Below are 27,057 nucleotides of genomic sequence, written 5' to 3'. Positions count from 1 at the left end.
GGTCTAGCTTTTCGGGTATGTTGGGGTGCCCTGAACTGGGTGAAGTGGGAGTGCTGGGTTCTGATGATGGTGAGTGGTCTTGGTTTCTGTTAGTAAGTTTTTTATGTTTATCTTTCACCATCTGGTAATCTCTAGAGTTAGTTGTTACAGTTGTCTCTGGTTGGAGCTTTTTCATCCTGTGATTCTGTTAACCTCTGTCAGCAGACTTGGGAGTCCAGCTCTTTCCTGAGTCTCAGTGGTCAGAGTATTCTCTGCATGCAAGCTCTCCTCTTGTAGGGAAGGTGCACATAGGTCTGGAGTTCAGACCTGCCTCCTGGTTGGATATGAAGCCCCGAAACAGGGCCTGTCCCAGAAGATGTTTTGCCTATGCAGTCTGCATGCTCACCTGCACAGACTGGTCTCTGAGGGATGTGGGACACAAGGTGGCTTTCTCACCTGCTCTGGCAGCCAGAGCCCTCCTGGGAGGACAATTCTCCTCTGGTGGGGAAGGTGCCCGGATATTGTGAGCCCAAAATGGGATCTGTCCCAGAAGCTGTGTTGCTTCTGTCTGTCCCAGAAGCTGTGTCGCTTCCACAGTCCTCAATCTCACCTACACAGATTGGTCTCTGAGGGACCTGGGACCCAAGATGGCTTCCTCACCTGTTCAGGCAGCCAGAGCCCTCCTGGGTGGCCACCTCTCCTCTGACAGGAAAGGTGCCCGGATGTCTGGAGCCCAAAATGAGGTCTGTCCCAGAAGCTGCCTTGCTTCTGCAGTCTGCTTGCTCAGCCTTCACAGTCTGTGAACTGACCTTCACAGACTGGTCTCTGAGGGAACTAGGACCCAAGATGGCTCCCTCACCTGTAGTCATAACCTTCCTGGGCAGGCACCTCTCCTCTGGAGGGGAAGGTGCCCAGATTAGACAAAGTTTATTTTGTAAAATATTTTTGTATTAACATTTTCACTATACAAAATAATGGATATATTATGATACTTTCATATAAGCATGCATACATGCATACATGTAAACAAATATGCACACATGTGTATGTATCACATGGTACCAAAATGTTTGGACCTTTTCTTCAGCAGAGTATCAATACATTGTTGCTGTCTCAAGTTTTTGATAACATACTTAGTGTAATATAGTGTTTCTTGAGGTAAAACTTTGTTTCTGAATTCCCATTTTCCCTGTATGTTCTCTTGTGAGATTCTGAGTAGATATATAATACTTTACTGGTACTATAGTGCTCATATGAAGAGCCAGGGACTTTTTCGAACTCCCAGGTTTCATCATAAAGAGGATTACAATAGATTTATTGTACATAGGAAGTGAATTATGAAGTGTTTTCAGTTAGGTATCATTTTAACACAGAATCTTTCTTGAAAATTTGGTGTTGGTGGAAAGGGACATTCTCACTTGACTGAACAGATTATTTTTCTGAGCCCAGATTTTCCCATAAACTCAGTCTTCCTTGAAGAGTTATCGATTTACTTCTTGGGTTATGAATCACTAGTAAGACTAAAAGAATCAAAGGTAAAATTAAAAGTATATACTTCAAAGTGAGCAAAGAGCTAAACCTTTTTTAAAAAATCCTCTTTGATTTACTATATTTAAAATTGCAGAAAAGCTCTGTAGCCAGTATTTGAATAACATCTTTTTGTGCTTCCTCAGAAAATAGCAATCATTAATAAAAAGATTAAATATGGACAATTATTTTGTAGGCATTTATGTTCATTACATTTCTTTGAACTTATATTTACATATTATAATATTTTCACAATTAAGTCACTAAATACATATATTTAGTCTCATGATCATGCTACTGTGCAACCCAGATCAATTTACTAATGGCTTAATGAAAGAAATAAAAAGAATCAATATATGTTACCTAGAATAGCTATACAATTATTTTTTTAATTTTATATATGTGTGTGCTTTGCCCACATGTTTGTTAGTGGACCCCCATGCCTGGTGTCCATGAAGGCCAAAGACTGTGATGAATACTCATGGAACTGGGTTTATAGATAATTGTGCACAACTTTGTGGTTGTTGGGACTTAGGTCGTCTGAAAGAACAGCAAGTGCCCTTTACTCCTGTGGGTTTTTGTTTGTTTGTTTGTTTTATTTTGTTTTTTTTTTGTTTTGTTTGTTAGTTTTTAGCAAAACAGTAATTAAAAAAAAAAAAAAAAAAACTCAGCCGGGTGGTGGTGGCGCACGCCTTTAATCCCAGCACTTGGGACGCAGAGACAAGAGAATTTCTGAGTTCTAGGCCAGCCTGGTGTACAAAATGAGTTCCAGGACAGCCAGGGCTATACACAGAAACCCTGTCTGGGGGGCAGACCCCCCCCAAAAAAAGCCCTCAATGGAAAGCAAACCAGTTGTTCTTGTTCCCTGTCCCAGAATATTTCATGTGCTAAGGTCAAGAAAAAGCAGAAGTCCTTCTAAAAATAATTCCTGACTCGGTTTCCATAAAAATCTCCAATTCCAATGATCTAATTTTCATTTTCCCTCATTTTTTCCTGAAACTTTTGTGAATATTCTAATTACTTGTGTCCTTCTTTAATTTTTTTGTGCCTCTACTATGTCTCAAGTGCAAATGAGGATACTATGAAGCTAATACATTTTAAGTTTCAGCAAGGCCCATCTTCATTCCACTTAATTTTATATTTATTTTTGCTTTCTTAAAGATGAATGACCAATTTAATAAATATTAGGCAATAAATTCCAAATTTATTTGACTACACATAGATATACTATGTGTAAGATTATCCTCATCAACTCTCATGATCACCCAATTATGGTCTGAACAAAGATGACACTAATAAACATGTGAAACTATACAGGAAAAATTATATGAGACCCCAACATTATATCAACTCGTTTCCCAGTGCCAAATGGTCAGCCCTGAAAGCATACATAGAAGTAACATTATATGAATTCAACAGGTTATACTAAATAATATATAATAAAATATTGTATATGTATCCATACATACATACAGATGCATATATGCATGTGATAGCAATTACAGAAAAAAAAAGGCCATGATTCTGAAGGAGTGTAGGAAGAACTATATGGAAGGGTTTGGATGAAGGAAAGGAAATGTGTTATAATTAAATATTGTCTCAAAAAATGTTAAAGCTTTATAAACATGGATACACAATGTGGGAATTTACACATGGATGTGCCTAAAACTGAATCATTCTTGTAACTCTTCTCAGTTAACTTTTTGCAATGCCAGGCATTGGTTTTCAATTCTACAAAATGGAGATATTATTTTAGCTAGTCATAAGAATTAGAATCATGTGAGTGAGCAAGTATTTTCTGCCAAGCCTGATGACCCGAATTCAATTCCCAGGACCCTCTTAGTGGAAAATAAAGAACTGATTTCTGCACATTGTCCTCTGACTTCCACATACATATAAAATATGTAAATGTTATAATATTTTTAATTAGAAACATGTATAAGGAACATAACTTATACTAAGAAAAGTTTATAGGTATTGCTATTTTTATTTTTATGTGAGTAGTGAATAGCCATAAAACATGTAGTCTATTCAGGAAAGAAATTTAATGAACAAAAAGGAAAAACCCTGATATTTTCCTGAAAGATTTCAAATAACTTCAACAAAATTCTGGTGCCATGTCTGGAAACTCCTCAATGAACGTTTTTCCACAAACCATAAAGTAAGTCCTATTTGAAACATACTTGTGTGGTTTTAGGCAGAGCTTGTTCTTATGTATGTTTTACTACTACCATAAAAAGCAATGTCCTAAGTACCTCCTGATGGAAAGAAAAGGACAGACACACAAAGAATATATGTGCCCTCAGGGCAAACAAGTGAGTTAAATGATATCATAGGTAAAACAGTTCTAACAGCCACAGAACGCTCCATCTAAACACTGAATCTTCTGGGAAACTCATGAGACTTTCTCCAAACTAGATAATATAATACAATAACAACAACAACAACACACAACAACAAAAACAACAATCAACATTAACAATTCCTGGAAAACCAAAACCTATCAGACCACAATGGGGTAAAACTGGAAATCAACAGTCAAGAAAAATTAGGGAACACACACAAACTCATGAACAGTGACCAATCCACTATTGAATGATGAATGGGTCATAGAAAGAAGAATAAGGGCTAGGGACATGGCTCACTGGGTAAAGTGCTTGCTGCACAAGCATGAGGACCTGTGTTTGAATTCACCATTACTTATTTAAAATACTAGGCATGGTTACATATGTAATTCCAACAATAGAGGCAGAAGAACATTGGTCTTCAGAGCCCTCTGCTCAGAGCCTTCAGAGCCTTCAGAGATGAGGGCTCTCTAAAAAGGTGAGCTCTGGGTTAAGGTAAAGATCTTGTCTCAAAAAGTAATATAAAGACTAATAGCAGAAAACACCTTATATTAATTTCTGGCTTCCAATTGCACATGTACAGCCAAGTAAACCTGAATATATGCATGCATGTGCATGTATCACATATAAAGAATAAGTACACAGTGAATGGACGTGCACACACATTGAGGGAGGGAGAGATAAAGAATGAGAGTGGGGAGGGAGGCAGGAACTGAAGGAATTAAAATGAAAGTTGAAATAAAATATACCAAAATCAATGAGATAAACTAAAAGCAGTGCTAAGAGCACTTTCAATGGCTTTAAGTGCTTACATTAACATTTTAGAATTTTAAAGTAATAATGTTCCTTTGAGCCTTGGAACACAGTCACACACACACACACACACACACACACACACACACACACACACACACACAAGGCAAATGTAAAAATCAGTAGATAAAGTAATTAAAATCAGAGCAAAGCCAGGCGGTGGTGGCACATGCCTTTAATCCCAGCACTTGGGAGGCAGAGGCAGGTGGATTTCTGAGTTCAAGGCCAGCCTGTTCTATAAAGTGAGTTCCAGGACAGCCAGGGCTACACAGAGAAACCCTGTCTCAAAAAACAACAAAAAACAAAAACAAAAACAAAATCAGAGCCAAAATTAATAAAATGTAAATGAAGAAAGAATATAACAAATCAGTGAAACCAAGTTAGTCTCTGAAAAGATAATAATGAGAAACACAAATCCAATTTAAGCATAAGAAAGAATAAAATCAGAACTTATAATCGTGCCATATACTTTATGAGTTTATATGTACATCAATAAACCTCTTTATGTCTAGAAATAGCTGTATATTTTGAGTCACCCTATATATCTGGCTCTTTCAATCATTCTGCCTTCTATTCCACATAGACCCTTGAGCCCTGAAGAGAGCAGTGTGATATAAAAAAATTCTCTTTAGGGCTGAGTCCTCCAAAGTGTCTCATTTTCTGCATGTTGTCCAGTTGTGGGTCACTGTGTTACTGAAGAAGCTTTTCTGATGAAGGTTGAGCTATATATCACCCTGAGTGAAGTAACTCAGATCCAGAAAGACAACCATCGCATGGTTGTTCTTATATGTGGATATTAGATTTTAAGCCTTAAATGTGTGATTCATTCTGAATATCTACAGAGGATTGGTAGCCAAGGGAATGAGGGAATATTTCAAGGAAGGGTAAATAGAAAACTGTTACTAATGTGCTAAAGGGAAAATTAGAATAGGAGGACTAAATAGGAGTGAGACAGGAGCAAAGGGTAGAGAAGGCACGATAAGGGATAATTAATACTAAAGCCTTTTGAAAAGCCATATAAAAACCTACTCGTGTAGAGGCTTCCTAAAAATACATATTTAAATTTGAATTTAAGTTATTATAAAATGGTGTGGATAATGCCTCAACTATACAGCATATACCAAATAAACTCTCAATACTAGGAAACGAGTTCTATATTTTTTGGTTGTTATTCCCACCGCCACACCTCCAAAATACAAGTTATTGTCACTATTGATAACCTACTCTCCACAACAGTAAAACCCGATACCATAAACTGATGTCATCAAATATGGAGAAATTGAGCTGGTGCTCATCTGGAAGGTTCACCCCTACTGACTAGTGTTCATAGAGTGGAAAGGTACTATACATGCTATTAGAGTAAAAAAAAAAAGTAATTACAAATTCAGCTAGCTATGAATCCTGCAATGTCCAAGAGCAACTTGCCTGTCACTGGTGCAATAATGTCACAAATGTTTAGAGAGTAACCAACTATTATCTTTTGGATATAAGGCTGACTCCATGAGATGTAGCCCATACCTAACAGTATTAAGAGGCCAAGAACATAAAAGTAAATAGTTCATAGGGCTTAGAGGAAAATGTACTATGAAATAGTCTTGTAATCAAACATAGCAAGAAAATGACTCCTAATGAGATATTGCTATAGCTATATAGAACAATGCATTGTTCTACAATGGAATCTTTAGAACAGTGAAGAAAATTAACTTAAGAAGTCATCCTATACCCAAGAAATGAAGAAACTGAGCTATACCTATGTACTTTCAAGGACAACTTACAGATTAAAAGCATTCCCAAAAATTTCCATTTCCACCAATAGAAAAACCATTTTTAAGATTCATCTGAAGACACAAAAGATCCCAAATAACCATAGCAAACTTGAGACATCAACATAGCTGGATTTTCAGTTATATAACAAATCAGTAATAACAAAAGCAAACTCTTAGGTAAATGAAATAGAAGATTCACAAACAAGGCCATAAGGATATAACCAACTTATTTTTGACAGAGGTATCAAAAATATATATTGAAGAAAGTAAATGAAAGCCTTTTCAATAAGTGGTTCTTAGAAAATGGGTATCTGCATATAGAGCAATAAAATTACATCACACAAAAATGTCAACTCCAAATTAGGTCAAAGGAGGATTTTTTTAAAAGATTTAATTTTTTTTTCTGATGATGTGTATGTATGGGTGCACAGGGGTCCTATGTACACATGAGTGCAGATTTCCACAAAGAACATAGGCACAGGAGCCACTAGTAATGAAGCTAGGGAACTGTTACTTGACTGACATAGTTAATATAAAATTATCCCACCATCTCTCCAAGTCCCTCAAAGATGTAAGATCTGAAACTCTGAAAAAGTTAGAAAAAATAGACAAACATTTCTATATATTTTTCAAGAACTTTCTGAATAGGTCTTTATTCATTCATTCAGAAAATAAGGTCAGGGATTGACAAATGTGATCTCATGAAATCATAAAGCTCTTCATAGCAAAAGAAACAAATAATTGAGTCTACAAACTGAGGAAAAATTTTGCTATCTATACCTCTGACAGAGGATTAATATTTAGGATATATAAAGAATTTAAAAAAAAATTAAAAAGACCGAAGAAACTGAAGGGGTTTGCAGCCTCATAGGAGGAACAACAATATGAACCAGCCAGTACCCCCAGCGCTCCCAAGGGACTAAACCACCAATCAAAGAGTACACATGGAGGGACCCATGGCTTAGCCACATATGTAGCAGAGGATGGCCTTGTTGGATATCAGTGGGGGAGAGGCCCTTGGTCCTCTGAAGGCTCAATGTCCCAGTGTAGGGGAATGCCAGGACAGGGAAGCAGGAGTGGGTGGGTTGGTGAGTAAGGGGAGGGGAGAGGGGTTAGGGGGAGGGAATTTTCAGAGGGGAAACCAGGAAAGGGAATAACATTTGAAATGTAAATAAAGAAAATATCTAAGGAAAAAAAAGAAGAAAAAATGGGGGAGGACAACGAAGGTTTGTTATGAGGCAACTATTATTGAAGGATATGTACTATGATGCAAATAAATAAGTAAAATTAATTATTTGTCAATATTCTTACCCAATAATTTGATACAAATCTTAGAAAATGTTTCTTAGAAAAATGTATATATGCATATGTATTTAAGTAGAAGTAAATTAAAAATTTTAATTTTCTATAATGTATTTTATATTTTACTTGAAATCTTAAATTTTAACATTGCTTAAAATATAATATTACATTAAATATTATTCACTTTTAAAACTAGAATATTTCTAAGGGTTGTACATAAATAAAAAGTTAAATATTAAAAAAAGAAGTCAAATGACAATAAACACTGGTGCAGATGTTCAGAGTAAGGAACTCTGGGTAGGAATGTAATTTTTATAGCCACTGTGGAAATTAGGGGGGAGATTCCTCAAAATAAAATAAAAATCAAATGAAAATCAAACTAAAAATTAATTTTATAAAATAAATCAATCCAGTCATGAAGTGGCTTAATGAAATGAACAATTCTCATTAAAAAAGGAATACAAATAACCAATAATCTATGAAAACATTATCCTCACTACTCCTATGATAAATTAAAACTATATTAATTTTTCTATCTTACACAGTCAGAATGGCAGTTCTTATGAAAACAATTAATAAAAAATATTGGCAAGGATTCAGACAAAAATGAACCCTAATATACTAATTTTTGGGATGTAAACTAGTCCATAGGATACAACCAGTTTTGTATTTTGAAATATTATATAGAAATTTGTATACATATTTCTATGCAGTTCTTATCCATTTATACTTTACTTCATTGCCATGAGTATCTCAAAGATTTATTTTATAGTTGCATTCATGTAAAAGCATCAAATAAAAATTCAGTTTAATAAACTAATCTAAACAACAACTAATCTAAATGTTACACTTGAACCTTGTGATGGTTTGCATATGTTCATCCCAGGAAGTGGTACTACTAGAAGATGTGGCCCTGTTGGAACAGGTGTGTAACTGTGGGTGTGGGCTTTAAGACCCTCATTCTAGCTGCCTGGAAATCAGGATTCTCCTAGCAGCCTTCAGATGAAGATATAGAACTCTCAGCTCCTCCTGCACCATGCCTGCCTGGATGCTGCCATGCTCCCACCTTGATGATAATAGACTGAACCTCTGAACCTGTAAGACAGCCCCAATTAAATGCTGTCCTTATAACAGGTGTCTGCTCACATTAGTAAAACCCTAAGATAAACCTTAAGATTATATCTAAAACTTAAAAGCCAATGTTTCTCCTCATTTAAAAATCTAACATTTCTTATGAATAACAAATCAAAATGAAAACAATATTACTCATGCCTTATCTGTTGTCTTAACTGACATTAAAAAAAAGATGCAAAAGAATTTAAATTTAAAAACAAGCAGCTGAAAGAGTCAGATGCAGATAGTTACACCTGACCAATGGACAGAAGCTAGGGACCCCTGTGGTTAAATTAGAGAAAGGCTGGAAGAAGCTGAGGAGGAGTGTGATCCCATAGGAAGACCAGCAGTCTCAACTAACCTGGACCCCTGAGATCTCTCAGACACTGAGCCACCAACCAGGCAGCATACATGAGCAGTTCCAAGGCCCCCAACACATATACAGCAGAGAACTGCCTTGTCTGGCCTCAGTGGGAGAACAGGCACCTAACTCTCCAGAGGTTTGAGGCCCTAGGGAGTGAAGAGGCCTGGTGAGGTATGGGTGCAGGTGTGCGGACATCCTCTTGGAGATGGACAAGGAGGTATGGGATGAGTAACAGTCAGAGGGCAGACTGGGAGGAGGATAAACACTGGACTGTACAAAAAGATTAAATAATAATAATATCAGAAAAATAACTCTGGCACGTGTTTCTTGAGTTCTGAAATAATGAATGCATTTAAACAATGAAGAAGTTAATTAATTAAAAGATTATTTACTTATTCTGAGAAAATAAAATTTTAATATCCTATGCATCTTAAGTCTCAGTGGTTTTGTTTTTACACCATCTTTAACATGATTTCAATGGAAATTATAAACCACATACCTTCAAAAGAACAAAGGACATCTTTAATTTAAATGCCAAGCTATATACATTAATAAAAATAACTTTATATTAATAAAATTAAAAGTGTCATCAACCTGATATTTGTATATTATGCAGAAGCATTTTCTCTTAAATTTTAGAGTATTAAAATTGTATTTGTTGTTGGTTTTGTTTTTGTTTTTTGAGACAGGGTTTCTCTGAAAATTGTATTTGAAACACGGACATTTTCAAATGGTGTATAAATGGAAATAAAATTAGAATTCATCAGTGAATATTCACCTTAACAAAGTACAAATAACTTTGTCTAGAAAAATCCATAATGCTTTTTTTCCTTTTTCTTCTTTTTTTCCTTTTCTTTCTTTCTTTCTTTCTTTCTTTCTTTCTTTCTTTCTTTCTTTCTTTCTTTCTTTCTTTCTTTCTCTTTCTTTTTTTTTTTTTTAAGATCAGGTCTTACTATGTATCCTGAGCTCCCCTGAGCTCTCTGGCTCCCTGGAACTCACTATGTACATCAGGATGGCACTGGATTTGTAGCCACTTCCCTGTCTCTGCTCCCTGAATCCTTGAAATAGTGGCTTATGCTTGTTCAGCTGGCTCAATTACAATTTGCAATTTCTATCGGAACATTCATTCAGTGTTTTGTCTTCACATAGCACTATGATGCTTCTTTCAACAGAATATATGCTTTATGCTATTTGCTATCTATACATCTGGCATAGGATAAATATCTAGGATATACAAAGAACTCAGAAAACTAAATGCAGAAAATAAAGCAGTTCACTGAATAAATAATACAAAATAGATATTTTTCCAAAGTTTGGAATAAATTTTATGTATAAAACAAATATTGAATTCCATTTTCTATTTAGCCAAAATAGATGCTATAATGAGAAATCTAAATGATAAAATGTTAAATTTTTATAGAATATAAATTCTTCTGAGTTTATAATAACAGTTCACACAAACTAACTTTTTATTAACATTTAATGAGTGTTTACTAGTTTCCTAACTAAGGATGAAATGTTTATTATCTTTCTATGGGAACTGCACACTTTGGAAAAGCATGTGTTTTACATTTTCTACAATGAATTCATTTCTGTCTTCATTCTCTAAATATTGGATTCTTTCCATATTTCTTTTCTCATCCTCTATTCTCTTCCTTACCAAGCCCATTCAGACCTATTTATTCCATTTTCACATATGTGTAGGTATGTAGTTCAAGCCCAGACTTCTGTTCCAGTATTCAGATATGTGATTCTGCTCATCTCATAGCTTTGCTTGAATATTTATCAAAATAAAAAGTGCTTCTAATACAATGTTTTTTGTACTGAATTCAGAATCACATCTCTACATTAAATACACCCTCATCACTTTTACTCTCTGTGTTAACTGTTAACGGTGTTGTTAACTGAACACTTAAAGAATGCTCAATTTTACTAGGTGATTCAACTGTGAAGTTTCATGTGCTTCATATAAAAATAGATGCTTTTGACATGGTCCCCTCAAATAACATCCTTATTTAAAGTAATATATAATTCTACCAAATGCTCCTCAACATTCTGCTTTCCAATCTAGTCACATAAGTCTGTTTCAAATGTCAGCATGCTGAAATAAAATAACAATATCCAAATTCTGTTTTCTACAACATTATGTCCATTTGTGTGTGACTGTGTGTGTACATCCTACAAATGTTTATATCTAAATCATAGCCATATGAATCCTTATAAAACATGTGTCATGTCAGATTGTTCCCTTGCTTTAAAACTGTTAGTGGATTTTTGCTTGGTTTTGTTTGTCATTGTTAGTATAGAGTCTCCCCAATCACCTTGCATTCATTCTAAAGAGGTCTTAGAATTATTGACTATACCAGGCTGATCCTTCTATCAGACATTTGCACAGGCAACTCTTTTTTTTCATGTTTTTTTAAATTTATTTTTATTAGATATTTTCTTCATTTACATTTCAAATGCTATCCCAAAAGTCCCCTATAAACCTCCCTCCCCCGCCCTGCTTCCCTACCCACTCACCCACTCACTCCCACTTCTTGGCCCTGGCTTTCCCCTGTACTAGGGCATACAAAGTTTGCACGACCAATGGGCCTCTCTTTCCAATGATGGCCAACTAGGCCATCTTCTGCTACATATGCAACTAAAAACACGAGTTATGGGGGTACTGATTAGTTCATATTGTTGTTCCACCTATAGGGTTGCAGACTCCTTCAGCTCTTGGGTACTTTCTCTAGCTCCTACATTGGGGTCCCTGTGTTCCATCCAATAGCTGACTGTGAGCATCCACTTCTGTATTTGCCAGGCAATGGCAAAGCCTCACAGGAGACAGCTATATCAGGGTCCTTTCAGCAAAATTTTGCTGGCATATGCAATAGTGTCTGCGTTTGGTGGCTGATTATGGGATATACCCCAGGTGGGGCAGTCTCTGGATGGTCGATCCTTTCGTCTTAGCTCCAAACTTTGTCTCTGCAACTCCTTCCATGGATATTTTACTCCCTATTCTAGGGAAGAATGAAGTATCCATGAGTTGGTCTTCCTTCTGGATTTTCTTGCATTTTAGAAGTTGTATCTTGGGTATTCTAGATTTCTGGGCTAATATCCACTTATCAGTGAGTACATATCAAGTGACTTCTTTTGTGATTGGGTTACCTCACTCAGGATGATATCCTCCAGATACATCCATTTGTCCAAGAATTTCATAAATTCATTCTTTTTAATAGCTGAGTAGTACTCCATTGTGTAAATGTACCACATTTTCTGTATCCATTCCTCTGTTGAGGGACATCTGGGTTCTTTCCAGCTTCTGGCTATTATAAATAAGGCTGCTATGAACATAGTGGAGCATGTGTCCTTCTTACCAGTTGGAACACATCTTCTCGGTATATGCCCAGGAGATGTATTGATTGATCTACAGGTAGTACTATATCCAGTTTTCTGAGGAACTGCCAGACTGATTTCCAGAGTGGTTGTACAATGTTGCAATCCCACCAGCAATGGAGGAGTGTTCCTCTTTCTCCACATCCTCACCAGCATCTGCTGTCACCTGAATTTTTGATCCTAGCCATTCTGACTGGTGTGAGGTGGAATCTCAGGGTTGTTTTGATTTGCATTTCCCTGATGATTAAGGATGTTGAACATTTTTTCAAGTGCTTCTCAGATCTTCGGTATTCCTCAGGTGAGAATTATTTGTTTAGCTCTATACCGCATTTTTAATGGGGTTATTTGAATTTCTGGAGTTCAGCTTCTTGAGCTCTTTGTATATACTGGATATTAGTCCCCTATCAGATTTAGGATTGGTAAAAATTCTTTCCCAATCTGTTGGTGGCCTTTTTCTTTTATTGACAGTATCTTTTGCCCTCTAGAAGTTTTGCAATTTTATGAGGTCCCATTTGTCAATTCTTGATCTTACAGCACAGGCCATTGCTCAAAGTCCCAGACTGCTGGACACCTGCCCTATAAGAGGAGAGCTCGTCTTCAGAGAGTGCTCTGACAACTGGAACTCAGGTGAGAGTTGGACTCTCAGGAGTGCTGACAGCACAGGCAACTCTTAAAAGAAACAGTCCTTAAACTTCACCCCTTTGTTTGCCATCTAGATGATTTTCATCTTTTCTTTCTAATTTTAAATACTAATTTTCCAGGATACCCTTTGCAATCAGATGGTCTATGGTTCTATTTGCTTGTACATTTCTTCATAAAACCCAACAATTTGTAGTGTATATATAAATTTGCAGTTGCACAGTTAGTTCTTCATGTGGGTCCCCTAACAATTAATGTCCTGACTCTGTTGTCTGCCTTTGGATCCCTTTTACCTTGGATGTCTTGTCTGGCCTCGGTAGGAGAGGATGCTGTGACTTGATGTACCAGGGTGGGTTGTTACCCATGAGGGGCTTTCCTTTCTCTGAGGAAAAGGGGATGAGGGGTCTGAGGGTGGGACTTGAATGAAAGGGGGCCTAAGGGTGGGACTTGGAGGAGATAAGAGAGGGGGCTACAATCAGGCTGTAAAATGAATAAATTAATGAATAAATAAATAAATAAATAAATAAATGTTTAAAACATTTACCCAACTTAAAAAATGTGTTTATGTTGGATTTTTATCTTTTTTTCTCGATAAATACTAATCAGTGACATGAAGATAGGATCTGCCCAATTTTTATTTGCATTGTTAAATTCAGGCCCTTGTCTCATAAAAATTTTATGATTTTTAAGTTTTATTCCAAATATACAGACTAAGATCATACTCTTATTCTAGAAGTTCATAAATCTGACCTTGAGAGTCCTATACATTTTGAGTACAAATTATGATTTTCCATCAAGTCAAAACCATAAAGTTTCTAAAGAATTAAGCTAACATCACATTTCCTGTGAGTTTTCTCAAGTTTATGCTGTAAGCCATTCTACCATTAACAACAATCTTTAAATAAAAACATATTCATTGCTTTCCTTTTAGTGAATTTAATATTAATTTAATAAGTGGGACTAATATTTAGCAATTATTTAATTATTAAAGTGATTAATAACAACAGTAAGTTTTTAACAAGGCCCGGTGCAGTACATGAAATTAAAGCTACTTATAGATAAAAGAATTTTTTCCCACAACCTCCCCCCCACTTCTCTAGCTTTTTTCATTTATTCTTTGCTGCTTTTATAACATCGGCAAAGTTCCAGTAAATATCAATTATGCTATTTTAAAAAAAAAAAAACTCCTACCATAGACTCAAAAAGCTAAAAGACTAAAAGCTCATACCATAGACTAAATAAGGCAATGAAAAAATGTTTTCGTTCTTTTTTTTGTTTTTTTTTGTTTTTTGTTTTTTCAAGACAGGATTTCTCTGTATAGCCCTGGGTGTCCTGGAACTCACTCTGTAGACAGGCTGGCCTTGAACTCAGATTAAAGGTGTGAGCCACCATGCCTGGCACAAAATGTCTTCTTACATGTTATATGTCTTCAATTAATTATATTTTATAAATATCTTTCATGTATCTATACTTCCTCCCTTCAGTGTCTCCATTGTTCAGTTATAAGCAGATATTTTAGTACAAAGAGTAGGGGTCATTATTACTCATATTATATAACCCAATTATATTTTATATCTATAAACCAGTCTGTGAAACTAGTCTGATTAAAATTTTCTTTCTTAGGGGTTATCAATTTTTATGGCAATTCCTAACTTACCTGTCCTATAAGTATCTGGTACATTCCGAGAGGCTAAGATCTTAATATTCCAGTACAAGTAAAACTACAAACAGCAAATTCAAACATTTTATTTATTATTTATGTAATGTATATATACTGAGGTCCTAGCAGATTTGTGAGGTTCAGATGTATGCTGAAACTGAGTTATCACTAAAAGCCAGCTGTCCTCATTCCAAATGAGAATGCCAGGTAGTTCTCTTCAGTGTGTTATATAGCCCTTGCTATACCTGTGAAAATACTGCCATATGAAAGTTAACTTATTGCTTTTACATAGTAAGCTATTCTAATAGAAATGTGAGTGAATGAGCTGTAACCCAAATCCTTTTCCATTTAATATACTGAATACATATAGGCAGGCTCATTCATTTTTTATAAAAGCTGACACACAGAACTTGGGAGTAGAATATTGGTTACAAAAATGGAGAGACTCAGATACAATAAGATTTTCACAGGCTTATCAATGGATACTGAAATTTAAAAAGTATGGTATGCTAGTAAACTGTATGGTGACCATTAATCAAAACTATGCCATGTTTTTAACAAGCTACAATGAAAATATATTTTTGACTACAGGTAATGTTTAAAGTGATAAATATATTTGCCAGAATTTTATAATTACTCAATATGTAAATTTTTGAACCCTTACATTATACTCTATAAATATGCATATTCGTTTCCTATGTAAGGTTTTAAAGTAAAAAATTCTAAAATATTAGTAGAAAAAGAATTAAAACACAAAATTTTTAGCAGAGCCAGTATGAAATTTTACTAAAAGACTAGGTAAAGGACATTTTAATTCATGTCAAAAGATAGGTCTATTCATGTTGAACGAATGAATATTGTTTAGATAACAATCACATTTAAATTGTTTGTATATTTCATGTCTTACCTGGTGGGAATGTTCCACAGTAGCAGATTGGGAGTAGCTCAGCACTTATAACACAACATGGTAAGTTATTGAATGAGGACCGGACAAAGGGTATTGACATCCGTGGGAGATATGCCACAAAATTCCACTTCTGTTTTCTGTCATGAAAGGGCTCAGGCATGGCTGCTAGATATTGGTTTCTAATTTCATAGTCAGGACTCTAAATGCAATAAGATCCTGGATCTGAGGGAAGTACACTCAGCTCATGAGAGCGAAAATGCCAAGCCACAGCAAAAAGTTAAAGAAAAGACTTTACAAGATTTCTGAGACGCACCAGCCTTCATAACAAGTTGACTGACAGCCCCCTACTTCCATCTGCGCCTGCGTGCTTGAGCATAAAGGACTGTGTGGGCGTGACCGGAAACGGGTTACCATAATATCCACTTTTCTTCAGCAACCGTTATTTTCTGCTGTTCTTCGAGGACAGCGAAGCCTCCGGAAAGCTTTGGCTTGAGCGTCGGGTGAAGAACCTCCGTTTGTCAAGGTATCTTCTGGGACATTCTTACCCCACAGACCAGAGGCTTTCCCAAAGGGACCCTCTGCATTTTATCCAGTCCTATCCCTAAGATTTACTTTCGGGTGCTTCCAACTGCTGCTGTTGTGCTCTTAAGGGAAGAGCACAAGGCAGCTTTTCGTGGCTTAATGGTAGAATCTACCAACAGAGACTGTATAAATTATCTCGTCCTCTGTTTTCCAGGGTGACCTCTTCCTCAGCCTGTTTGCAGTACTACTTGTGATCCCCACTACAGTCATGCCTCGTGGCCATAAGAGCAAACTCCGTGCCCGTGAGAAGCGCCGCCAGGCCCGTGCTAAAAATGCACAGGAGGAAGAAGCCTCTCCAGGTCCTTTCTATGGGTGTCCACATCAGGCTATTCCTGGTGCCAGTATGCCTACATCTCCCAACATGCCAATGGGAGAGCAGTCTACCTTTTCACACTCATATGCAAGTACAAGTGACCAAAACCTAGATGAGAAAAGTTCAGATGACTCTGAGGACACTGAGGACTGGTGTAAAGATCCTATTAACCACAATGTAGTCTTGCTGGTGCAGTTCCTGATGGAGAAGTATCGAAAGAAAGAGGTTATTACAAAGGCAGATATGCTGAAGTATGTTGTCAAAACATCTAAGAACCACTTCAATGAGATCCTAAAGAGAGCCTCAGAGCACATGGAACTAGCATTTGGTATTGATCTGAAGGAAGTTGATCCAACCAGGCACTGCTATGCCCTTTTTAACAAACTAGAACATACCTTTGATGGAGTGATGGGTGAAGAAAAAATGCCCAGTAGTGGCCTCCTAATGATTGTGCTGGGTGTGATATTCATGAATGATAACTGTGTCTCTGAAACTGAGATCTGGAATGTGCTGAGTATGATGGGTGTATATGCTAATAGAAAACACTTCATCTATGGAGATCCTAAGAAGGTCATCACTGAAGATATGGTGCAGCTAAAGTACTTGGAGTACCAACAAGTGCCCAACAGCAATCCTCCATCCTTTGAATTCACATGGGGTCCAAGAGCCTGTGCTGAAATCAGCAAGATGAAAATCTTGGAGTTTTGGGCCAAGATCCATGATACTACACCAGATTCCTTCCCAACCTTGTATGAAGCAGCTCTGAAAGATGAAGAAGAGAGAGCCCAAGCCAGGGCTATAGCCAGGGCTCACACTGCTGCAATGGCCAGTCCATATTCAAGAGCCGCAATGTGCAGCTCCTCCCATACTAATATCTAAGGCTATTTCTTCACTATTTGTAAAGGTCTGTAAGCTACCTAATAGTGTAAGGTTAATATGCTATGAAGTGCCTATAATATTTCTATTTCTCTTTTATAGTAGTAACTTCCAATTTTCCCCTTTTCCCTCTTTTAATTCTAGGTTACACATCAAAGGTTAAAGTCTGGGAAAGATTTTCTTTGTGGAAATTAGACAATGGACAATTTAAGGAAGGAGCACACTGAATATCATTGTTGCATTCTTCTGCCATACCTAAGTTTCATATCAGTTTTTTTGTGTTATATTTCAGATGTTTCTTTTAAAAGTTTCTAGCGTTTTTAAAATGTAACTATGTAATACATTTCCTTATACATTTAATGTCTGGAGCTGTTGGAAGGGAAAGTCACTTTTCTTTAGGGGTGTGACCACTGGTGTGTTCTCCATCTTCCAGTGGATGAACCTACACCTGGGCCCATATGGTAGCACTAACTGGACTTAACTTTTTTTAAAAATTATTTTTAGAGATGTATTAGAAGAAAGGGTAAGCTTTATATCAGTTTGAATCTACCAGTTTGTTCAATATTAGTGTCTTGTTGGCTCAGTGAGTAAAATCTGGGTCAAAATATAGTTGATGTTAAGTAACATTAAGATAGCATAAATGGAAAAAAATGAGAGAATACCTAGTTCTTGGTTTTCTTTATTTCACTTCATTTTATACAAATAAAATGTATGTACTTTGATTTGTTTTACTAAGAAATTTAGGTGATAATAAAGTTTTTAAGCTGTAATACATGTTTACTAGTTTATTCATTGTTCAATATTAATTAGCACTTGGGTTTTGAAAGTTATTCTGTTAGAAGTTGAGACTTAATATCTGCCAGAAGAGGGAAAATCACTTTTCCCCAATAGAGTAACACTGGGTATATCCACCACTCCAGGACAATCAGACAGATGGTCCTCATGTTCAGGAGTAGTAGAACAACATATAATGTACCCCATAAGTTTGTTTTTTTTTTGTTTTGTTTTGTTTTGTTTTGTTTTGTGTGTGTGTGTGTGTGTGTGTGTGTGTGTGTGTGTGTTTGCATGCACACACATACCTTTGTTGGCTACAATCTGGCTTTTTTTTTTCTTTTTGGTGTGGTTTTATTTTGATTTCTGGGGTTTTGTGGGGGTTGTTATTACATTGGGTATTTGTTTTTAAAATTGGGCGGATAAGGAGGGAGAGAGGAACTGGAATGACTTAGGGGAGGAAAAGAATGTGATCAAAACATATTTTTTTTATTACGTATTTTCCTCAATTACATTTCCAATGCTATCCCAAAAGTCCCGCAACCCCCCCCCAACTCCCCTACCCAACCATTCCCACTTTTTGGCCCTGGCGTTCCCCTGTACTGGGGCATAAAAATTGTTTCAAATAATAATAATAATAAATACTTAAAAAGTTGAGGAAGTGAGAAAGATATCCAGCCTTCCTCCTTAGGATTTTCCAAGTAAATAACAACAAAAGTATGAGGAAGAAAATGAAAAAGCTTTTAAAACCTGAGAAGAAATACTACAAAGGAATAAGGAGGTAAAAGATATGGGGGGGGGGTGCAAGAAAACTATGGAGGGTCATTTAGTTAAAATTATCATGCAATGCCATTGGATCTCCTTCTCCTAACTGGAGTGGCTGGTTGGGGTGATAACTAAGGGGACTTCCCCTTCTCTTGGGAGAAGGTGAGGGGTAGTGAGGGAAGTGTGGTACTAGGAAAGGAGGAAGGGGGCTGCAATTGGGATGTAAAGGGAATAAAAATTAAATTATGGGAAAAACAATTAGGCTAAAATTATTGGAAGAATTTTTTTTTTGTAAGACTAGAAGTGTCTCTACAGTGATCTAGAGTTGGGTCTTCTCTATCAGTGAGTTGCACAATAAGAAATACAACCCAACACAGACAATAATATTCAGAAAAGTTTATTTACCCTAAACATGTACAGAATTTTTCTGGTCTTTATCCCATAAGGATGGTAATTGGCATATGGAAGATACAAATACCATACTATTTTATATAACACACACAAGTGGATATTGACATTAAGAATCAGGAACATGTGTTGCAAAATTAGTCCCACAAGCACATTAGGGATGATTGTACTTTTAATTTTAGTAAAGTAGTAACCTACATAAAACTTGTGACCAAAGCTAAGACACTCATGTCAGGTCTCACCATGGAAGGACAAAATACTGAAATATAAGTGCTTCCTCCTATTTAAGGGTTAAAGTGGGAGTGCTGTTGGAGAAATGGTTCAGGTGTTAAGGACACATAATGTTCTTGAAAATGACCCAAGTTCAGTAATCAGCACCCACATTAATGGGAGGAGAGGCCCTTGATCCTGTGAAGGCTCAATGCCCTAGTATAGGGGAATGCCAGGGCCAGGAAGCTGGAGTGTATGAGTTGGTGAGCAAGGGGAGGAGGGAGGGGATAGGAGATTTTCAGAGGGGAAACTAGGAAAGGGGATAACATTTAAAATGTAAATAAAGAAAATATCTAATAAAAAAAGGTTGGAATTTTTTTTTTAAAAGTATGTTTTTAAACCATTAGATCTATGTATTTTAGTATGATACATAGATCATGTATGAAATTCAAGGAGATCATTCCTCCTTGAACTTCAGATCCAGGGGATCAATACAAACACATAAATACAACCATTTTAAAAAGAATTATTTGGGGAAAATAAGTTTGATTATTAAAAATCACATAAAAAGCTTAACCTACTGGTGGTATGTGCCAATAAGGAGGTAGAAACAGGCCTCTTGGTCTCATTGGCGAGCTAGTCTAGTCTATGGACAAGATCCAGGCTAGTGAGAGACCCTGTCTGAAAAAATAAGAGTGATAACATGTTAGAAAGAGAGCCTAAAGATAACCACGGCCCCTACATGCACACACATGAAATTGCATGTGCATCCACAGAAATGTGCATACATAATATACATCCATATATGAATAAACAGATGCAAACAAACATACATACAATATACCAATTATTATCAATAAACGGGAGAAAGTATGTTATAAATGGATTGTGGCCTTGGCTACTTATCCAGTTCTTATGACAATACAACACTATCTTCTTTTATGCACAATGTCGCCTAGGAGTTTCTAAGCAATAAATATAAATGTGACTGGAATGAGATTCCCTTATTGGCTTGCTTCATTCTGAACTAAAATACATAGATCTAATGGTTTAAAAAGATACTTGTTTTAATTCCAAACATTTTTTATTAGATACTTTCTTTATTTACATTTCAAATGCTGTCTTCTTTCCTAGTTTTCTCTCTGAAAATCCTTTCTCCCCTCCCCCCTCCCCCCAACCTACCCACTCCTGTTTCCTGTCCCAGGTATTCCCCTATACTGGGGCACAGAGCCTTCACAGGATGAAGGGCATCTCCTCCCATTGATGACTGACTAGGCCATCCTCTGCTACATATGCAGCTAGAGTCATGAGTCCCACCAAATGAATTAAATTTAATTTGGCAATGAAATAGGTGAAAATAGGGATGGTTTCAATGGAAAGATAACTAGGAAGTAATTTGCTGATACTTAAAATTCTATAACCCTGACTTGTTTCCACCTGGGGAAGGCAGCATTTCTTAATTTGCATTGCATTGCAAATTAAGTAACTTATCCTCTAATGGGGAAATTTGCATATGTATTTATTGAAAAGCATTATCTAGTAACTTTGGCATTGTTTTAGAAATTGACTGGCTTTCCTGAATAAAATAAACAAATCTTATCATAGGGCAGGATAGGATTATCTGTAGTAAAAAGTAGTAACTTTTGATAACTGTCATTCTTCAAAGACATAATTTCTATAATCTCTTTGCCAATTTAATTGCTTCATATCCATTACATACATTCCAAAAGCCCTACCAGGATGAAACATCAAATGTAATTATAGAAAGTGAAATTTTCTTTGTCTTTTTCTTTTTTTGTCTTAAGAAAAACAAATTTTGTGTTATCCTAAGACATTATATTATTATGTTGCCTCTACTGTCTTAGAACCCACTAGAGTAGTCTGAGCTGGCCTGAAACTTGCAAATCTTCAGCCTGTACCTCCTAAGTGCAGGTATTAGAGGTATATATCACTATCCTAGGCAGAATTTGTAATCTTCTCTTTAAAAATATTTTATTTGTTCAGAATTCCATATATATGAACTTTTCATATGCATAGTATTATATATACATATATATGTATACATATACATATATATGTATGTGTATGTGTGTGTATAATGCATTTTGATAACATTTACTACCCTTCTAAATCTCAAACTGCCTCCACACTGTGTGCCCTTCTAATTCCATACTCTAGGAGTTTTTTGTTTATCTGTTTGTTTTAATATTTCTTTAATCTTGTTTTTACAGTTCAGTCATTGTCTGCCTCCCAGTTCACACTCTGACAGTTCTTCATCCTATTCCTCCTCCCCACTGTCTCCAAGAGGATGCCCCCACCCCACCCCACAAGACCTCTCCACTCCCTAGGGCCTCAAGTCTCTCAAGAGTTAGGTGTATCTTCTCACACTGAGGCCAGACCAGGCAGTCCTCTGCTGTATATGTATTGGGGCCCTTGAACCAGCTCTTGTATGGTGCCTGTTTGGTGGCTCAGTGTCTGAGAGATCTCGGGGGTCCAGGTCAGTTGAGACTGCTGGTCTTCTTATAGGATCACCCTCCTCCTCAGCTTCTTCAAGCCTTTCCCTAATTCAACCACAGAGATTCCCAGCTTCTGTGCACTGGTTTGGCATAAATATTTGCATCTGATTCTTTCAGCTGCTTGTTGGGCCTCTGAAAGGACAGCCATGCTAGGCTCCTGTCTGTAAGCACACCATAGCATCAGGAATAGTGTCAGGCCTTGGAGCCTCCCATTGACCTGGATCCCAATTTGGGTCATTCACTAGACCTCCTTTCCCTCAGGCTCTTCTCCATTTTTTTTCCTTGCAGTTCAATTAGTGCTACCTATGTATGTGTGCATACAGATATAAGACTATCCAATGAACCACAAGCAATATACCAGTGTCTAAATCCCTAAAGAAAATTCTCTACAAGAACCTTTCAACTGACAATAGCTCTTCATCTATGGATGGGAACTCATGAACCACATCTCAGTCCCTGCTGGAATCCTGGCCAGTTTTTATTTTGTGCAGTTCTGGTGCAGCCAGGCATAGCTGTTGAAAGTTCATGAGTATGAAGGCCCTGTCATGTCCAGAATATGTTGTTTTACAGCAGTCCTCTCTACCCTCTTTACAATTCTCTGGCCTTCTTTCTCAGTGTTCCTTGTACAGTGGGGGTAAGAGTAGGGAGGTAGTATGATACAGATTTCAAATTTATAGCTCAGAATTGCACCATTTTAAAGATTGGACTATGAAACTGAACAAAATTAATTCTCAAAAAGAAGTAATACAAGTATAAGCTCTAAGGAGAATATAAATAAATAGGAGGGTCCAGAAAGGATATTTTTGTTGATTAACTTTGTTAAAATGTACCAACATTTGTTAAGATCTTCACTATCTGCAATAAAAATTAAATAATATTATTATTTCTTGGAGAAAAGTACATTTCATTTGCATGTGGTAATCAATGGTGGTTTACATCCTTCTGGAATTCCAGTTATAGGGGAACCAGTGTCTTTTTATGGCCTTTATAGGAACCAGGTAGGCATGCAGTGCACATAAATGCATGCATGCATAATATTTATGCAATACAATAAAAATAAATCATTTTTAAAAGAACGTTTGTGCATCTGCTGAAATCGTATTTCTAAAATTGGAAGTATTCAAATATTTATTACCTACTTTAAAGTATTCATTTGCATCAAAATATCAAATATAGTTACCCATAATTCTTTAGAATCTTGAAAGTTATTTTACAGAGAAGTGTAAATAAAGCTAGAAAGAATAAGATGTATGAGAAAATGGGATGAAAAGGTTCCATCCTTTTCTTACAGAAAAGCCCTTCTACTCTCAGAAATTACTGTATTATGACTCAAAAGAAGTTGTATCAAATTTCAGGGCTGTGGATAAAGAAAAAAGTTTGACCAGTGTTTGATCAGCAAGTATTTTATTTTCGTTGATCATCTGAGAAAAACATTTGAGTTAATTATGTACAAAGTAAAGCAAAGGAATATTGAGAAACTGTGTGGAGTTCGGTTACAGAGAAGTACAGAAGGTATCCTTGGGCTTATTTAACTCGTGTGAACAAGAGTAGTTCACTGCAGAAAGACAAAGTTGAGGCCAGGAACATAATCTTCACTGTTTTTCAATATTAAAGGGCTTAGATAAGATTAAACAACATGAAAGAGAAAAATTATTACAGAAAAAATACCAGAATATGATGCATTTTATATCTGTTAAAGAGCACAAACAGAAGGAAATTTCTTGCAGGTATACAGCCAAGAGACAAACCTATTAAATGCATATTCTTAAAATGTACCTATCTAGTTCTTGAATAACAAGACATGATGCTGCCATTTGTTGCATGTGGTTATTCCTAAATTTACCTAGTAATTGGGTTTCCTTTCTAGGTTAAATAATTTTTTATCTAACGGAAAAATTAGCCTATAGAGTAAAATTCTTTTTAAAGGTTTTTCAGTTTTTAGAAGAAAAAGACTTAGATACAAACATTTCTAGAGTAAATAAGGTAAAACAAAACGAACTCTACACCTCTCATAGATAACTAAACAAGACCTAAACAAGTATATTACCAATAAACATGCTAATATGGAAAGTTGGAATATTTAGTTCTCAACCTTAGACAAAGAAGTACAGTCAGTTAAGGAAATCTGAGAGTGATAGAAGTGACCCCATAAATGGTTATCCAATACCAAATGGTCAGCTCTTAAATTATATACATACAAGTAGCTTTGTATGAATTTATTGGGTTGTATTTATAAATTTATGAATATGTAGAAATATACATATATATGTACCAACAATTAAAGAAATAGAGGCCAAGAACGTGAAAGAAACCAAGGAGGTGGGTGAATGATAAGGGTTAGAGGAGTGAAAGGGAAAATTATGTAATTTTATTTGGATTTTTAACAGTAAAAATAAAAGAAAATTCTATAGTTGAAAATTAAAAGGAAAAAAATTATCCAAAACTCTTGTTCCTGATTTTATTTTCTTTAGCATAAGGCAGCAATTTCCCTTTTACTTATAAGGCTACCAGTAAGTTATGTAAATAATAAATTATAGAATTATCTACTATAGATGCTTTTTTCTGTTCTTTCTGGAATATGACTATTAAAAAAGATAGATTAATCCCCATAGTCCTTGATGAATTATTTGCCATAAGTACAGATCACCTTCTTAAATAAATACAAATAAGAATATAGAATTCTGTTCTAGGAAACTGAAAAGGAGGATTAGAAGCGAGATCATAGAATAACCACAGAGGGAAAAATATGTTGTAGATAGTTGCACTGACATATGTCTGAATACAGACATGATTATGGACTTCAAGGAATATCAGAAAAACACATTTATTTCTCTACACTGTGATGAACTATATTTTAAAGCTCACCCCTTACCACAGTTTCTGCCCTTTCCTGTCAGATGTAAGCATTTGCATGTCTCTGTACAACTGGTACAGGTCTACATGATAAGACCCTAACACAGGAAGTAGAAGTTTAAGCTGAGATTTTTTCTGCTGCTAACATTGGTTTCCACTGAATATTCATAGTCTGTGTATAAGGAGGTATCATGAAAGGGCCTGCTATGGGACAGAGTGTAGGGAATTTACCCTGATCTTCTGATTGTTCTACTTGAAAAGAATATATTATTGATATGGTTAACAAAACTATTCATAAACAAACAAGGCCCTAGGAAAGAACTGCCTTATGCTAACAGGCACCATGCCACCACAGTAGTTTATCACTCTGGCTTTTCCAGGATCTGCAAGCAAAACTAGGTCAAAACTTATACCTAAGGAAGAAAACAAAATTATCAAGGGCAATTCAAAAGAAATATTATGAAAAAAATATCAGAAGTTATAGTCTTGGTAACAATTTCAACAAGATAAATTTCCACCCTATAAAAACATGAAGATCGTTCAGGTGATTTTCCAATAAAATGGTAGATTAGAAACTGCCTTATTATGATGCAATAAAAGGAAAGAGAGTAATATGAAATAACTGTATTTCAAAAGAGAAAGAGAATGACCTTCAGAAATGAAAGAATAGGTGATAGAACATGTGACCAGCACAGAGAAACAAAAAGTCTATACAGTGAAAATTAAGTATGCCTTGTATAGCTGGCAGGGGGCAAGAAGTGGAAGCCTCATCTGCAAGGTAATCTGGAGACCCTGGCAAAAAAAAAAAAAAAAGACATAGTTGTAACCATAGGACACCCTGTCACACTTCTCATAAATCTAGATCCAGTGGGTGGGTTTGTTTATAATAGTGACTCTTCCTGCTTGGCAAGTCATCATTAGAAAATAAACTTATTTGGTTACTCTCCATATCTCTGAGATAATAGATATGGACCACCTTGAGAGGTGTCCACTGTTTGAGACAGTTACTCAAGGAAACTGAAATAAGGACCAATCACAACTCAGAGAGTCTAGGACATATGTGCATATTACAACACAGAAATACCAAGAACATAAAAAACCTAGTGAAATGATGTCTCCAAAATATTATAGTTATCCAACAACAAAACCTAAAGGTACTGAAATAGTTAAAATTCTAACAAAGAATATGAATTCTAATGGTAAAAATTATGAATTGTCTTAGATAAGATACAAATAAGGACCTGAGTGAAGTTATAAAACTTAGGACACTGGCAAGATGTTCAAGAACCTGCATGGGAAATTCAGCAAGGAAATATGAGTTTTTGATAAAATCTAAAATCCCATTAATGTTAGAAAAGACAAACCCACAATAAATTAAAAAAATATTATGGATTTACCAATTAAAAATACTATGTATTGCCAATACAATAAATAAAGCAAAAGAAAGAATATCAGATATTGTAGATAAGGTCTCAGAAATATAATGAAGGAAAAATTTGGCATAACTACAATTTTCAAGAACTCTGGGATGAAACATAATCACGATTCAATACTCAATAACCAATGAAAAAAGGAAGGAAAAAGCAAAGGAATACTGAAAACTATGTCCAATGTACAACATATAGATATATGAAAATACCCCATGTACCACATACAATAAGTATATAAAAGTTTCTTAAAGTATATTTCATTTTATGTATATGAATGTTTTGTCTGCATGTACATTAGTGCACTGCATGCATGCCTGGTCCCCAGTGAGAGAAGAAAGCAGCAGATCCTAGAACTAACAGCCACTTATAATCTACCAAATGGGTGCTGGGAACCTAAGCAGAGTCCTCTGCATGAACAGCAAGTGCTCCTAACTGCAGAGCAAACTCTCTAGCCCCTAAAGTTTTGTTTTACTGAAAATATGCAGCTATTTATAGAGAAAATATTTGTGTTTTTTCTCTTTTTTCTTTTTTGCACAT

General features: G+C 35.9%; 1 protein-coding gene across 1 annotated transcript in view; it reads left to right on the top strand.

Annotated features, from left to right (window-relative positions):
- LOC110286876 (melanoma-associated antigen B18) overlaps nt 1-18,334 on the top strand; it is a 413,915-nt gene extending 395,581 nt beyond the window's left edge. The window contains exons 4-5 of the mRNA XM_021153512.1: nt 13,125-13,217; nt 16,533-18,334. Of these exons, the coding sequence (XP_021009171.1) occupies nt 16,587-17,570 (984 nt within the window). The 5' untranslated portion in view covers nt 13,125-13,217; nt 16,533-16,586 and the 3' untranslated portion in view covers nt 17,571-18,334. The remainder of the gene's footprint in view (nt 1-13,124; nt 13,218-16,532) is intronic.
- The last annotated feature ends 8,723 nt before the right edge of the window (nt 18,335-27,057 follow it).

The sequence above is a fragment of the Mus caroli genome, chromosome X (assembly GCF_900094665.2).
Source record: "Mus caroli chromosome X, CAROLI_EIJ_v1.1, whole genome shotgun sequence".
Lineage (NCBI taxonomy): Eukaryota > Metazoa > Chordata > Mammalia > Rodentia > Muridae > Mus > Mus caroli.
Note: the sequence above shows the minus strand (reverse complement) of the source record. Positions and strands in the feature narration are given on the sequence as shown.